Below are 14,173 nucleotides of genomic sequence, written 5' to 3'. Positions count from 1 at the left end.
AGCAGTATCGCTCGGGCCATGCTGCTATAGGAAGCATTGGCTTATACACTTCCCGGTTCTTTAAATATATATCATGTCGTAGCTCCTATAATACTTAATCAATCGCGCTGTAATTTTTTGGATTGATAGCTCAATGTCTAAGGAAAGCATAGAAAAGCAAATCGAACTGAAAATCTTTTTTGGAAAGTGAAAAAAATATATATATTAACTTCGATGGAGATTGATCTGTTCAGACTTCACCGCTGGTAAGCGGCAAACTTTTTTGTTTTTCACGTTAGATGGGGGGTCAAAGCGAGAGAAATGTTGAAAAAGGATGGATATTACTTTTAAAAGTGATGGCAACTCAAAATTTTTACTGGTTCTCGAATAACTCCGAGTTAACCTGTTAGCGCGGGACTCATGACTCAAACGTTTGTTCCGAAAAATTTGTACGGAACCCTTCAACGCTTGAAAACTCGTTATTGTACGGATGGTATTAAATGGTATTTTAATACAGGTAGTTGAAAATGAGGCTATACTCGTATAGTCCAAGATGGTTTACACTTTACAGTAATTAGGCTATCTTTTATAACAACTAAATAAAAAAATAGTTTGTAACACAACGATATGAAACATGAAAATATTAAAAGCTGGTTCACAATAAACCGAAAACGGAAACGGCAACGAGAACTAGAACGGAAATATTGTTAAAATAAATGTATTTAAAGATAAGCATTCACAATTAACTATTCTGAATGCTCACATTTAAATACTGTACATTTATTTTAACATTATTTCCGTTCTCGTTTCCGTTCCCGGTTTATTGTGAACCAGCCTATACTATAGAAAACTACACTTTCTATTGGTGTGCACGTTATAAATTATTGTTACAGAACAATCATTATTGTATTCTAGCCATGTTACAATATAAAATTATATAGGCCTGTATGGTTTATAATAATTATCCTATATGTTATAGAAACGAGAATAACAAATTAAGAATTAATCAGATTTCTAATACTTGTACCGGTACCTAATGATAACTTACAAGACAGTAATAAATAATAACCATCATAATAATCCTGATAATCATAATCTTAATCATCCTAATGATTACGATAATGATGATAACAGTACTAATAATAATGATAATAATAATGATAATAATAATAATAATAATAATAATAATAATAATAATCGCTGTAGAGTAACGGTTAGCACACCTGACTGTGAAGCGATCGGCTTCCGGTTCGAATCTTGGCTGGGACAAGTTAAGACTGGTTCACAATAAACCGAGAACGAAAACGACAACAATAACGGAAATATTGTTAAAATAAATACATTTAAATGTGAGCATTCACAATTAACTTTCACGTTCCCGTTTCCGGGCTCCAGCAATCTTCTCGTTAATTGTGAATGTTCACATTTAAATATATTTATTTTAACATTATTTCTCGTTGTCGTTTCCGTTCCCGGTTTATTGTGAACCAGCCTTTACCTAGCTGAGATTTCTCGCTTCAACCCATTGAGAACAAATGCTGGGTAACTTTCGGCACTGGACCCTGGACTCATTTCGCTGGCATTATCATCTCATTCAGATGCTAGATAGCTATAGCAGTTCATAAAGCGTCGTAAAGTAACTAGGTAATTTAATAATAATAATAATAATAATAATAGGCCTAATAATAATAATAATAATAACCCTCTTTTATTCTCTGTTGTTATGATAAAGCAAATATAAATGACACTCAAGAAGAAACGCAGAATAAATATGGGGGGGGGGGGGGAAATGCCTGTTATTATTCGGTTGAGAAGCTTTTGTCATCCAGCCTGCTCTCAAAAAACTTGAAAGTTAGAATTTATAAAACAGTTATATTACCGATTGTTCTGTATGGTTGTGAAATTTAGACTCTCACTTTGAGGAACAGAGGTTAAGGGTGTTCGAGAATAAGATTCTTAGGAAGATATTTGGGGCTAAGAGGGATGGAGAATGGAGGAAGTTGCACAACGTAGAACTGCACGCATTGTACTCTTCACCTGACATAATTAGGAATATTAAATTCAGAGGTTTGAAATGGGCAGAACATCTAGCATGTATGGGCGAATCCAGAAATGGATATAGAGTGTTAGTTGGATGGCCGGAGGGAAAGGACGTTTGGAGAGGCAGAGACGTAGATGGGAAGCTAATATAAAAATGGATATGATGGTAGAGACTGAATTAATCTTGCTCAGGATAGAGACCGATGGCGGGCTTATGTGAGAGCGGCAATGAACCTCCGGGTTCCTTAAAACGCATTTGTAAGTAATTATGATCAACTTGTGAAAGGATCTACTCTATTTCGTAATTCTGTCCTTCCCCTTGCAAAAGTGTTTCCATTTCACATTCAGCATTTTATCAGTTGGAAAACAAAAATATCTTTTGTCAGAGCCTTTGCTCCTTTATAATAATATAAATAAGCATTATTTTATTTCGTCCTTACACAGCGCAATAATTACCCATGTTGATGAAGATGCCCTTGCATTACAACGAAACATCCAGATGTGAACGCGCAATATAATAATAACACAGTCGTGTGATATCCATTACTATAGCGTATACAAAACACTATCGAATGATTAAATATGGAATGTCAACAAAATGCTGATAGCGAGAAAGTATATCATAGCTCCAACCATAACTTATTGTTTTAGACTAGCTTAGGATTAGGTAACGGCTAAAAGTGCTGCATTATTTTGCTTCTCCGGAAAGGCAATAAATAGTTCATTAAAATAGTGTGACTTCTGTAAGAATGTCGACAATCATAATGTGCTGTATTATTGCATACCACACTGCTGTGCCTTCTTAAATTACTTCATGAACATTAATATTTCAGAAAGAGTCACGAATTGCAGTGATGAGCGGCAATTAAGCCGGCAGTCAGTGTACGCATTTCATAACGATAAGTCGGCCGTGCGATAACAGGCTGGGACCCGGTATTCCTCATTCCCGAGAGTGCCAATCTCGAGAATACGATTCTCGGAACTGGCATTATCAGCCAGCTAGTCTCGCCTACGAGAACGAGCAGGAGTAAGAGGCTGTTTGCCCGACTCTAGACTTAGTATTCAATTGATATGCTGAAGATGGTGGTTGCTGCTAACTCAAGTCTATTGTCTTCTGTCTAGTATAAGAAGTACTTCATGACCTCAGCAATTTTCTTCTTTTGATCTTCAGACAGAGCATTAAGTTAGTCCGACAAGTTGGCATTTAAGATTCACTTTGCAAATTACATCAGTAGAAGTATCCAGAGCACATCAGGTGTTGAGGCTGATTAAAAGAATGAGAAGGTTCTGATGGGGGGGAAGAAATTTAACTTCTGCTTCACTTTCATCTCTATTTTTCCCTAAAACATAGCTCAACCACCATCTGTCACTGTAGGCCTAGGCCTATATAGAAATTACAAAACCATTCAGTTAATCATAATCTGGTAGCTATCTCTCCATGAGGGATGACTAGGTAACTAGTTGATAATGAGGTAAAGGATAATAACTTAACATAAACTTCTGTTCCACATTTTGAACGAATGAAAACATGGAGCTTTCGAGTTGCTGGAATTTCAATAATCTTACTGACTTGTAGTGCCAACTGTCGTTCATTTTCTATGTACCGCTGTCACAGACTCCTGGGCTACTTGTCTGTCATATACCTTCTCAGACCTTCATCTATCACTTAGCTAATCCCTCATCAAACCTTCTCTAACCTTGTTACAAACGATCCTTTCCCATTCCTAATAACGTATTGTAATGGCGGATTTTCACTTCCGAAATCACCAGAATTAATTGTGCGCTAGTTTCCCCGAGATTTTACAAGTCGTGTGAAGATGGACAAGACAGGTCTAGATGGCCAAGACAGACCTCCCCATCTCACAATTCCTCGGCCCCATATCACTTAAATAATCCCTTTAACTAACCCACTAACTTTGTCACATATCTCGACTTAATGTCACTTAGCTATTCCCTCATTTAACCCATCTAACTCATAAAGAAACTTGGTAATTCAGTAGAAAACGTTAGTCAATACGGCGGACATCATCGAGTATCAGTGACAGTTTAGGGTAACTCGGTAGAAAACGGCAATCAATAAGATGGACATCAATGACAGGTTAGATTCAGTGTATTGAGGTTTTTGTCGTGTCTTCCATATTATACGTTTTTTTGGTTGGCATACCAAAAGCCCGACAAACCAAAGCTAATCTGACTGGAACCCGGACTCGATTTCACAGTCATTATCACTTTCATTCAGAAGCTAAATAACCTGAGTTGTTGATACAGCGTCGTAAAATAAGCCACAGAAATAAATTACTGGGAAAACTTAACCTCAAAATCATTCAAACTTAGAAAAAAATCATCCTACCTGCAACTAAAACTGAAGCTGTATATTGATAACCATTCCATGACAAAAATTCTCGAATCAATTCATTAATTATGAATGTTTCACGCGACATTTCTGGCATCGCGATTGAATTAGATGTGTCGAAGACCTTCATTATCTCTGCCCTCAGTTCCGCTTTTATTTCATTTAATTTTCCACTCTTATGTAAATTTTCTCGTACGGCTGAAACAAGGTACATAATAAAAAAAGATATACACAAAAAAAGTAATCCTTAAATTAATTACAATTTAAATAGAGGAAAACATATTTATTCACCTTCAAATAAATCACTTTCTGATGCCATTTTGTTAAATGGAATACGAAATACTGCTTTTGATTTCGATCAACCTGCGTCTTGTTTGGCTTCAAATAACCTCTATCCAGTGCTACCAGCCTATCGGAATTTTATAGTCAATGTTGCCAACAATTATCACCTCAAAGTCGCTAAATTCAATTTATAAGTAAAAGAAAAAAAAAGTGTGTGTGTGTGTGTGTGGATCGGAAAGTAACGCACAATTTTTTTTTTTGCGTTGGTATTGCAGCTGAAATGTTGACGTTTCACCTGAGAGTACTATAATACATCCCAAGTACGTATTTGAAGCTGTCCACTTGCTATACTGTCTCATATGCTCATCGTCTTGGCATTTATCTTCATTCCATACTCCTCACAGCTGTCATTTAGCTCCTGTAGCATATCCCTTAGTATCGTCTCCTCTTCTGCTAACAATGCCATATCAATAACAAATCTTATGCACTTCATTCTTCTTCCTCCTACTATCACACTTCCTGTGTTCTGAAAACATTTTTTCACTAAATCCCCCAAGTAGATGTTGAACAAAGTACGAGGTGATAAAGAGCATCCTTGTCATACTCCTCTCCCTATTTCACTTCCTTGCGACATTTCTTCTCCTATCCTGAATTTTGACTCATTTCATGCAAAGATTACTGAACAACCTCCTCTTTTAAATCTACACCTATTTTCTTCACAATCCCCATAAGTTTATTCCAGTCCACCCTGTCAAATGCCTTTTCTAGGTTAAAAATACTATAAGGTTTGTTCCAGCACAGTTCAGAATCGATTCTGAATTGTCTGCTCATGCGCAGTAGCCCAATGTGTGTTGCAACAAGACTAGAACAAATTCCAAAATGATACTGAACTCCCAGGTCCCTGGTGTTCAGAAGTCGTTTGGAATGAGTGAAATTAATTCTCAATTAAGAGCAGAACTGGGACTTCTGATGCATGCGCATATGGTTTAATCTTAAGTTAAGGTTAAAATGCTTTGAGACTAGGCAAGTTAAAATAAAAAGATAGTCGATCACGAGTGATTTGGAAGGTAACTGTGATATATTTTATAACGAATGAAGTTCAGAAGATGAATATAATTTTAATATGAGAATAAACTCCAAAGGCCTTGAAAGAACAGTTTAAGAAATGTTCCAACAACGTAAACTCCCGAACTAGTTCTGACACCGTACACAACTGGCGCATGCATCGAAAGAAGTTCAGAACACATTCTGAATTGCTTGCTGGACCAAACCTATTGCATATCTGAACACTTCTTTATTCTTCTCGAGGTTCTTTCGCCAATTGTTTGCAGCAGGCCAACTGCATCTCTCGTACCTTTTCCCTTCTTGAAGCCAAACTGCTCTTCTTCCAACTCTCCTTCCGTGTTAGAATATAAACATGGATTCAGTAGTCCACACCTGTGGAGTAACGGTTAGCGCATCTGGCCGCGAAACCAGGTGGCCCGGGTTTGATTCCCAGTTGGGGCAAGTTACCTGGTTGAGGTTTTTTCCAGGGTTTTCCCTCAACCCAATATGAGCAAATGCTAGATAACTATCGGTGCTGGACCCCAGGCTCATTTCACTGGCATTATCACCTTCATCTCATTCAGATGCTAAATAACCTAAGATGTTGATAAAGCATCGTAAAATAACTTACTAACATTTAAAAAAAAAAATCGATTCAGTATTTACAGGAAAACCTTCAATGAATGCAATTTCAGGCTGATAATCCTGAACTCATATTTCTTGGCATTTTTATTCGATATTGGCAGCAACATTGTCTCTGTAAAATCTTCACGCCATTCGCATTTCTCATATATTTCGTTGCATAACGACAGAATTTCCTTCTTGTTTTCACCCAAGCATTTCACTAATTCAATGGGGATTCCATCAACTCCTGTTGCTTTTCCATTCTTAATTTCTCTTTGTTCAACTTCTTCTCTTAAAATAGAAGATTCTTTTTCGTCTCCTATAGCTAAGTCATCTGGACCATCCCGTCTCATATAACTCTTCTACATATTTCGTCCATCTGTTCAGTATTCCTGGTTTGTCTTATTTTATTGCCGATTTCGTATTTTTATTGCCAATTTCGTATTCTATCAACAACATGGATTTCTTTTTCGTATTTGTTAAATTCAAACATTTTACATTCCGGTACATTAAATAATATCTTCCTTTTCCTCTACATTCTCTTTCTTTACATTTCTCTTTCATTCAGTCTTCCTTCACCTTACCAGATTCTATTTTTAGTTCGTTCTTTCGTTTTCTGTAGTTTCTTTTACTTTCTTCTGTGTTGATGTTTTTCATTTTCTCCTTTCCTCCATTTCCCTGTGACCCAAGGTTTCTTCATTCTTACACCTTCTCTGTATACTATTGTTTCTTCTTATCTGTATACAGTTTTTTTTTAGATGAGTCCAGTACTCATTACTATTCTCAGGTGTGGATTCTAATGTAGCAACTTTCTCTTGAAAATGTGCTTTAAATTTTCTTCTTTCCTCTTTGTTCTTCAGTTTTTTCATGTTCAATTTCGTCACCTGTCTTCCGGTTATCTTCTTCAATCGAATATCTACTTCACCTATCAGCAGGACATGATCATATACGCTGCTGGTAAAGTATATAAATTCGTATTTAGGTCATTCTTCTTGTTTTGGTCATATTATGATTATACTTGAGGATAAGGTCACATAATTTATGGCCACTAGGATATTTATGTTGCCTTGTAAAGAAACAATGCAGTACGTATGACCTGTTTTCACTCTTATTTCGGGACAAGGGCAGGCAGTTTTCGTCCAACTTACCATTTTCAATAAGAAAAATTTTCAAGACTTCGGCTTTGAATTTTTAATAAATGCAGGTACTTGACTGTCCGTCATTTACTACCTATATAAAATCAGTTGTGTACATAAATTTACCGACATAGTCATTGCCCAGGATGCACCATAGCAGGCTGGTCTACACTACACCCACAATGGGATGAAATGATGATGGAGATTTGTCAGTTTGCCAAAGGGGAACTGAAGCTTCCAGAGAAAACCCTTGTGTTACCTGGACATCAAGACATAATAACAATATACAGTGCACCATATATGTTAAAAGCTGGAAAAAACCTTTAAGGAAATATGACAAAATTTTTCCAATGTAGACAGATTAATTTCAAATATAAAGAAAATATTAGGATTCAGCCCAACAAAGCAGGCAACGACTTCTGCTTGATGCAGCTGCAGCCTAGCCATCTTCCATATTGTCACACTTCTCGAAAGACCTTTATAAGATGCTGATATCCACCAACACTCCTTTTAATAAAGTGAACAATGAACATGTCAAAACTTTTGTGAAGAAATACACTACATAGCTGATTTCATATGAAGCAACATCGATAAAAATTCATTTACTGTCTTGTAATGAAAGAGTACTGTGAAAAATCAGAAGTAGGGTAGGAAACATAAGATTTGAGTGTCTACTGATTCCACTGATGAAAGTATGGATGCATGTGGGAGATATATTGCAAATATAGTTACTGACATCCTCTTTGCTGACCAACCTGGTGACATATTTTTACTGGACTGTGAAGTTCTTGAAACAGTAAATCATTCTATAATTGCAGTACTTTTCGACAATGCCACGGAACTGTTGTGGGATGGTGAAGTTAAATGGGAACAAGTCTTTATTTGTAACTAACCCAGCACCATACATGGTAAAAGCTGGAAAAGACCTAGAGGTTTTGTATCCTGTAATGATGAATTTAACTTTTAACTAGCTCATATCTTGCACAGGGTTGCCGAGAAAATATGGAAAAATTGTTCCAATGTGGACAGATTAATTTTAAACGTAAAGAAAATATCTGTCAAAGTTCAAAATGGAGCTCAATGCGGATAAAAGTTATTTTAGTACATGAAAGATACGTTCTGTACATTCTCACTTTGAAACAATATCACGACAATAATGTAGTTTCTAAAAATATGCGAGAAATTTCAAATGCAATGAAAGCACCAGGTGGGTAATACCCTAATAATAACTGATAATTTGTAGTAGGTCTATTTCTCTGCTCTACAGGGTGGATGGTAACCTCTGCACCAAAATGAAACTGGTAATAAATCACGAGGAGAGATTTGAAAAATCTAAATAAGCTTTTTCTCTAACAAACACAGTTTTAGAGAAAATCCTTATGTTTCTATGAAACATTTGGCAACAGCATGGCTACTCTAGCAAGTGCAGCGTGCTCTCCTTACCTTCCGCTCTCCTTTTGCAGTACTCACTCAGTTACACGTGACAGTGCCCTACGTTGCAAGACTTATTTTAATGATTTATGCAATTATTCAATTTAATTCGTGGCTAAACGGTTTAATTTGCAAAAAAAGATTCAAGATATTAACTGTTCAGATTATTTTTACCTATCTGCTTGTATAGCAATCAGCCATTTCTCTTGGCCATTACTGCAATAGAGCGCTGCAAACATTGAGCAAAAACTATTTTTTTCCTGCTTAATGATGCTTCATAGAAAGAAAAGTGTAATAATTTCGTTATATTTAACATGTAAAATCCCCTCTTAAATGTTGGTGCATCGATCCCCTTTCAACCTGTATATTATCACTCGTTATTGATTTAACATATTTCTCATTATTGTGGCTCGTAAGGTAGTCATAAACATTCATAGGCGGAGTTATGGGGGGGCATGCGGGGCACTGCCCCTCCATACTTGTCTGAACTCCTTTTTTTCTATTAAAGATAGAAAATATTGAATTCAAAAGATCTTTTTTGCTTTTGTTTATGATTAAGTTTCTGTGCTTAAATTTATGAATTAATGTCTTCAGATCATGTGTCTGTACTATAATATTTATTTTAAATTTCTGAATGTATAAGAATTTCAATACCTCATTTGAGGAATGGAAGCACTGTAATGTTTCTTTTGTAACAGCCTGTACTCATGTGTTAGAAGTCTGCAGGTGTTCAGGCCGTCACTTGGAAAAATATGAATAACATTCTGCACATCAATGCAGAAAAAAGAAAAGTGATCCCGGTATAATGTATAACCTTAAAGACTAGATTAAAAAAAATAATTAGAGTTTACATTTCATATGATATCTTCAGGAAGGTAAACTTCATGTAAAACGTTTCTGTTAGCACTGTTACATTAGTCTTATTGATGTATGCATGTGTGTCTGTACAAGAGAGAAAAAGAGGGAGATTGTTTTAAGTTATGCCCTATTTATTTGTAGTAGGCCTACAGTTCAAGTCTTACACAACTCAGTCCGAAACATCGCAGATATGGATGTAACACTGTAAGAAACATACTCCTCGAAAATACCTTTATTAAATAATCATATTCCAATATACTTTACCACAGTCAAGCTATAACAGGGGGAGGAGGTCAATGATGTCTCCCTTAACCCCTTATACGGGGATTCTATGGTTTTGTTTTGCCTCCCCAAGGAAATGATTCTCTCTCCCACTATGAGTACATTAGTAGTATTTAATTTTAAGACAATTTCAATTGTACAGTTTTTAGGTGAATACAACATAATTTCTGATATAGGCTGTCCTCATCCATTGACTACATTTTCTATGCTAGTGCAGTTTTCCAAACCCACACAGCCAGCAGATGTTGTCGCGAGCAGACAGTGTTAAGTTATTGCGAGGTGTTGAGACACTAAAAAGTAAAATATCGCATCGCAAAGAGCTGCGCCGCGCCACGTTTAAGGAAACACTTGAATCTTGTTTGTGCTGCAGTTGACGTCTATGAGGGTGGGAAAATTTAACGAAGACGCATCTTCCCTCACTCTTCCTCTTCAACCAGTATCTATTCCCAATGGAGTACATGGCTCGATGCAGTTAAGTATTACTGCAAAGACTGATGTAAAGAAAGTTGTTTCCACTTTTGATAATGGGAATGAGTCTTCAATAAAAATTGTTCACGAACTTTCTTCCAGAAGTTTGTTGGGAAATCTGCCATATATGAGGTCAAATTATGGAGACATCACAAAAGCAATTTCTCGCCTAGAAACAACTGGTTTAGAGTTGGATGACAGTTTGAGACTAGTGAAAAATATAGAAACTGAGACACGGCAAGAAGGGGATAGTTTTACTGTTTCTGTGAAGAGCAAACTTGCTAAATTGTTAAATGGAAATATAACAATGTGGCAAATGTGTTTTAAATGATGACAACCCACACTTAAATTGCAGTGACTTAGCTCCGTTTAAATATGCTCCCATGAAGTCTTACGATGTTGAATGGAGCTTCTTACAATACAAGACAGTAACTTACAAATTAAACCAAACCCTTTAACTCTATTAAATATAGAACATAATCTAAATTTAACAGAAGAAATACTAAAATCAGAAGTAAACACAAATACTGAAACAATTGTCTTTAGAGACAATTAATATTAGGTACCCTCCACAAAACTGGCTTCATTTATACACCGACGGATCCTTGATCTCCAGAGAACAAGGTGCCGGTGCAGGTGTTACGTGCTGTCTCTTCTCACTTTATAGATCTCTTGGATATGGAACAACAAGTTTTGATGGTGAAATCATTGCAGTAAGTGAAAGTCTCAGGAATCTTCTATGCCACATCAATAAATTTAAGAATGCAGTTATATTGTCAGACTCCAAAGCAGCTATTCTATCAATCGTCTCTAAACACACACCTTCATCTCAAACAGCAGAAATAACTAAAATGCTCTCTCAATTTATATCACTCAATAAAAGAATTGTATTCCAATGGATACCATCCCATTGTGGAATCCTGGGAAACGAGAATGCGGATGCATTAGCAAAGAAGGACAGCACTGCTACTTACAGACCTGTTACTAAATCTACGTATTACTCTGTGAAAAGATTTATTAAATCTACATACTTAGACTTCAACAAACAAAATTTGATAACACAATCTCAAGGGAAAAAATGGAACTCTCTGCATCAACATCCACAGTTAATTCCCGATTTACCACGAAAATCGTCTGTAGCTGCATTTAGATTGGCAACAGGCCATGATTGTTTGGCCAAACACCTGCATAGAATTGGAATATATCAGTCCCCTAACTTGCCCGTTGTGCAACTCAAACCAAGAAATGGATTCGGAACACCTCAAAATCTGTGCTTCAGTGGCTGGCCATGATAATATCTTTGAAAAATATTGGAGTGCAAGAAGTCAAACGACTTTATTGACAAATGCTTGGCATTAGAAAACAACAACAACAATACAAGACAGTGCTAAGCAGGGCTCGAAATGGATGTTTTCATGATCCAGATTGCTCTGTTATTTTCATGGACAAGGTACTGTTGATGATGACAGAACTAATGACAAAGACTAATAATGCCGAGTATTATCACGAAATATTTACATACTGTATGTTACCAAACAAAAGCATGAATAAAAAGTATATATACAAAGAGAGTTTTCGTAAGGTCTAGAATCAATGACAGGTTAGATTTTAAAGGTAACACATACACATCAATTAATATAAAAATGTCAGACACATGTCTTCGGCACCAGTAGTTTTCTTCCCTTTATCATATTTATATAAATGGTAGTCACTTCATTCAGCCGAAAAATTGTACTGAATAAAATGTATACATCTTTAATAATTTAGTTCGACAAGCATATTATTACTAGTTAAAGAAAATTATTTCTGGTTCTATCACTGGAATCTTTGTTTCGCAGTCTATGAAGTGGATACCCAGGTCGATGTTTAAATGTGAGAAATTCGACTTGCTGAGTTCCAGTCTTTTTAATTTCATTAATTCTGCGCTATTATTCAGAACTTCAACAATAATGAATGTGAAATCAAACATATCAAGGGCATGCTGCAGGAGTATTACAAGTTAGCGAGAGTTTATATGAGTGCTATACCTACAATAAAGTAGTACCCTACAGACAGGGCTGACGGTGTCTTTGTCAGTATTTTTAACAATTGAATTTACCTGAACTGGGAAATGTATTGCAATGTCATGTATAATTAATACTAAATTAAAACAATCTGTAACGGACAATAGCCATTTCTTATGAGGTGGAGCGATAATGTTCCCGAAATTCATGAATCAGAATGCAGTTCTGGTCTGGTCCGGTCTGGTCTGGTCTGCTCTGGTGCTAAGTGACAACAGAGGAAGATTCTCACTGAGAATTTGAACATACACATGGTCATATACTGTAAAACATATTTTAAAATTTGACAATTGATTATTAAATTAAATATCTACAGTTTGCAGGTTGCTTAATATTGAAAGCTAATGTGGTTACAGTTATTTTACAGGAACAAGAAAATGTGTGAACTAGTGCTATAATTTCTGACTGGCGCAGTGAGTGAGTTAAGCACAAAATATATTGCCTGAATAAAAGATCTTTGCCTATATCTTGTCTCTTGAATATATATTATGCTTTTATCCATTCTCATTTAATGTATATGTCATTTATTTGGGGGCATAATAAGAAAACTGCTTTGAGACCTTTACAAATTATTCAAAATAGAGCTTTAAGAAATTTATTGGGTTTTCATTATTTGACTCCAGTTAAATATCTATATCAATTTTCTTTCGTTCTACCAGTTGAATCAATTATCAAATTAGGTGCTGCTATTTTCATGTACAAAGTTATTAACAATTTAATACATAATAATATTACATTTCAGTTTAATAAAAATATACATACTTATTTAACAAGACAAAAAGACAATATATATTTTTCTCAGCTTAGCTCCATAACTTATGGAACAAAAGGACTTAACCATTTTTTAACAACAACTTTTAACCAACTTCCTTTAGAACAATCTTGCGATGGTAACTAATATTTGCAGGCGAGAGCTATTTTATGCCCGCTGCGTGTTCGCAGAACTCTTTTACCTGTAAACATTGCTAAAGGCTGTACAGATCTTAGAACACAGCGCATCATGACGGAACGGAAGCGCTTAAAGCTTTCAAGGAAGAGTGGAAGATACAATATTTATGCTTCGAACATGGTGATGAAGTCCAGTGTTTGTTGTGTAAAAAAAAAAAATATCATTTGCAAAAAAAGCAACATAAAACGGCATTATGAGACGCAACATGAAAAAAATATAGGCATTATTCAGGAGAAGAGAGAAATAAATTCATTTCGGAATTGACATCGAAGGCAAATTAATTTACATTTGGGTCAGCAGATAGTATTTAGATTCCTTTTATTTCTTTATTTTAAATGTATTATTGACGTTTTATTTGTTGCTTGTTTCTGGATATTTACTTTTATTAGACTACGTGTTTCTTTAATTTAGAAATAATATTTTATCTTTGATTGCACTTTAACTTATACTATTACTAAACTCAAAATGCTAATTCACTTTTATTCCAATAACTATTTTCAGGATTTTTATCAAATATGAACTAAACATTTTGAAAACTTTGATGCAAGGAGCTTTTTTTAGTAACGTCAATATAAAATATACTTAAAAATATAATTTCAAAACTATTAGACCTAATTGCACCAAATTTTGTACAGATGATATTATTATAGATCTGTTTATATAGTTT

At 35.4% G+C, this 14,173-nt stretch overlaps 1 protein-coding gene across 1 annotated transcript in view; it reads right to left on the bottom strand.

Annotated features, from left to right (window-relative positions):
- The window catches only part of LOC138710422 (uncharacterized), a 77,270-nt gene extending 72,712 nt beyond the window's left edge, over positions 1-4,558 (bottom strand). Inside the window, exon 1 of the mRNA XM_069841308.1 lies at positions 4,370-4,558. Coding sequence (XP_069697409.1) covers positions 4,370-4,410 — 41 coding nt within the window. The 5' untranslated portion in view covers positions 4,411-4,558. The remainder of the gene's footprint in view (positions 1-4,369) is intronic.
- Between the last annotated feature and the right edge of the window lie 9,615 nt (positions 4,559-14,173).

This window comes from Periplaneta americana, chromosome 12, assembly GCF_040183065.1.
Source record: "Periplaneta americana isolate PAMFEO1 chromosome 12, P.americana_PAMFEO1_priV1, whole genome shotgun sequence".
In the NCBI taxonomy this organism is placed as follows: Eukaryota; Metazoa; Arthropoda; class Insecta; order Blattodea; family Blattidae; genus Periplaneta; species Periplaneta americana.
The sequence above is the reverse complement of the archived record's forward strand: the minus strand, read 5'-3'. Positions and strand labels throughout refer to the sequence as shown.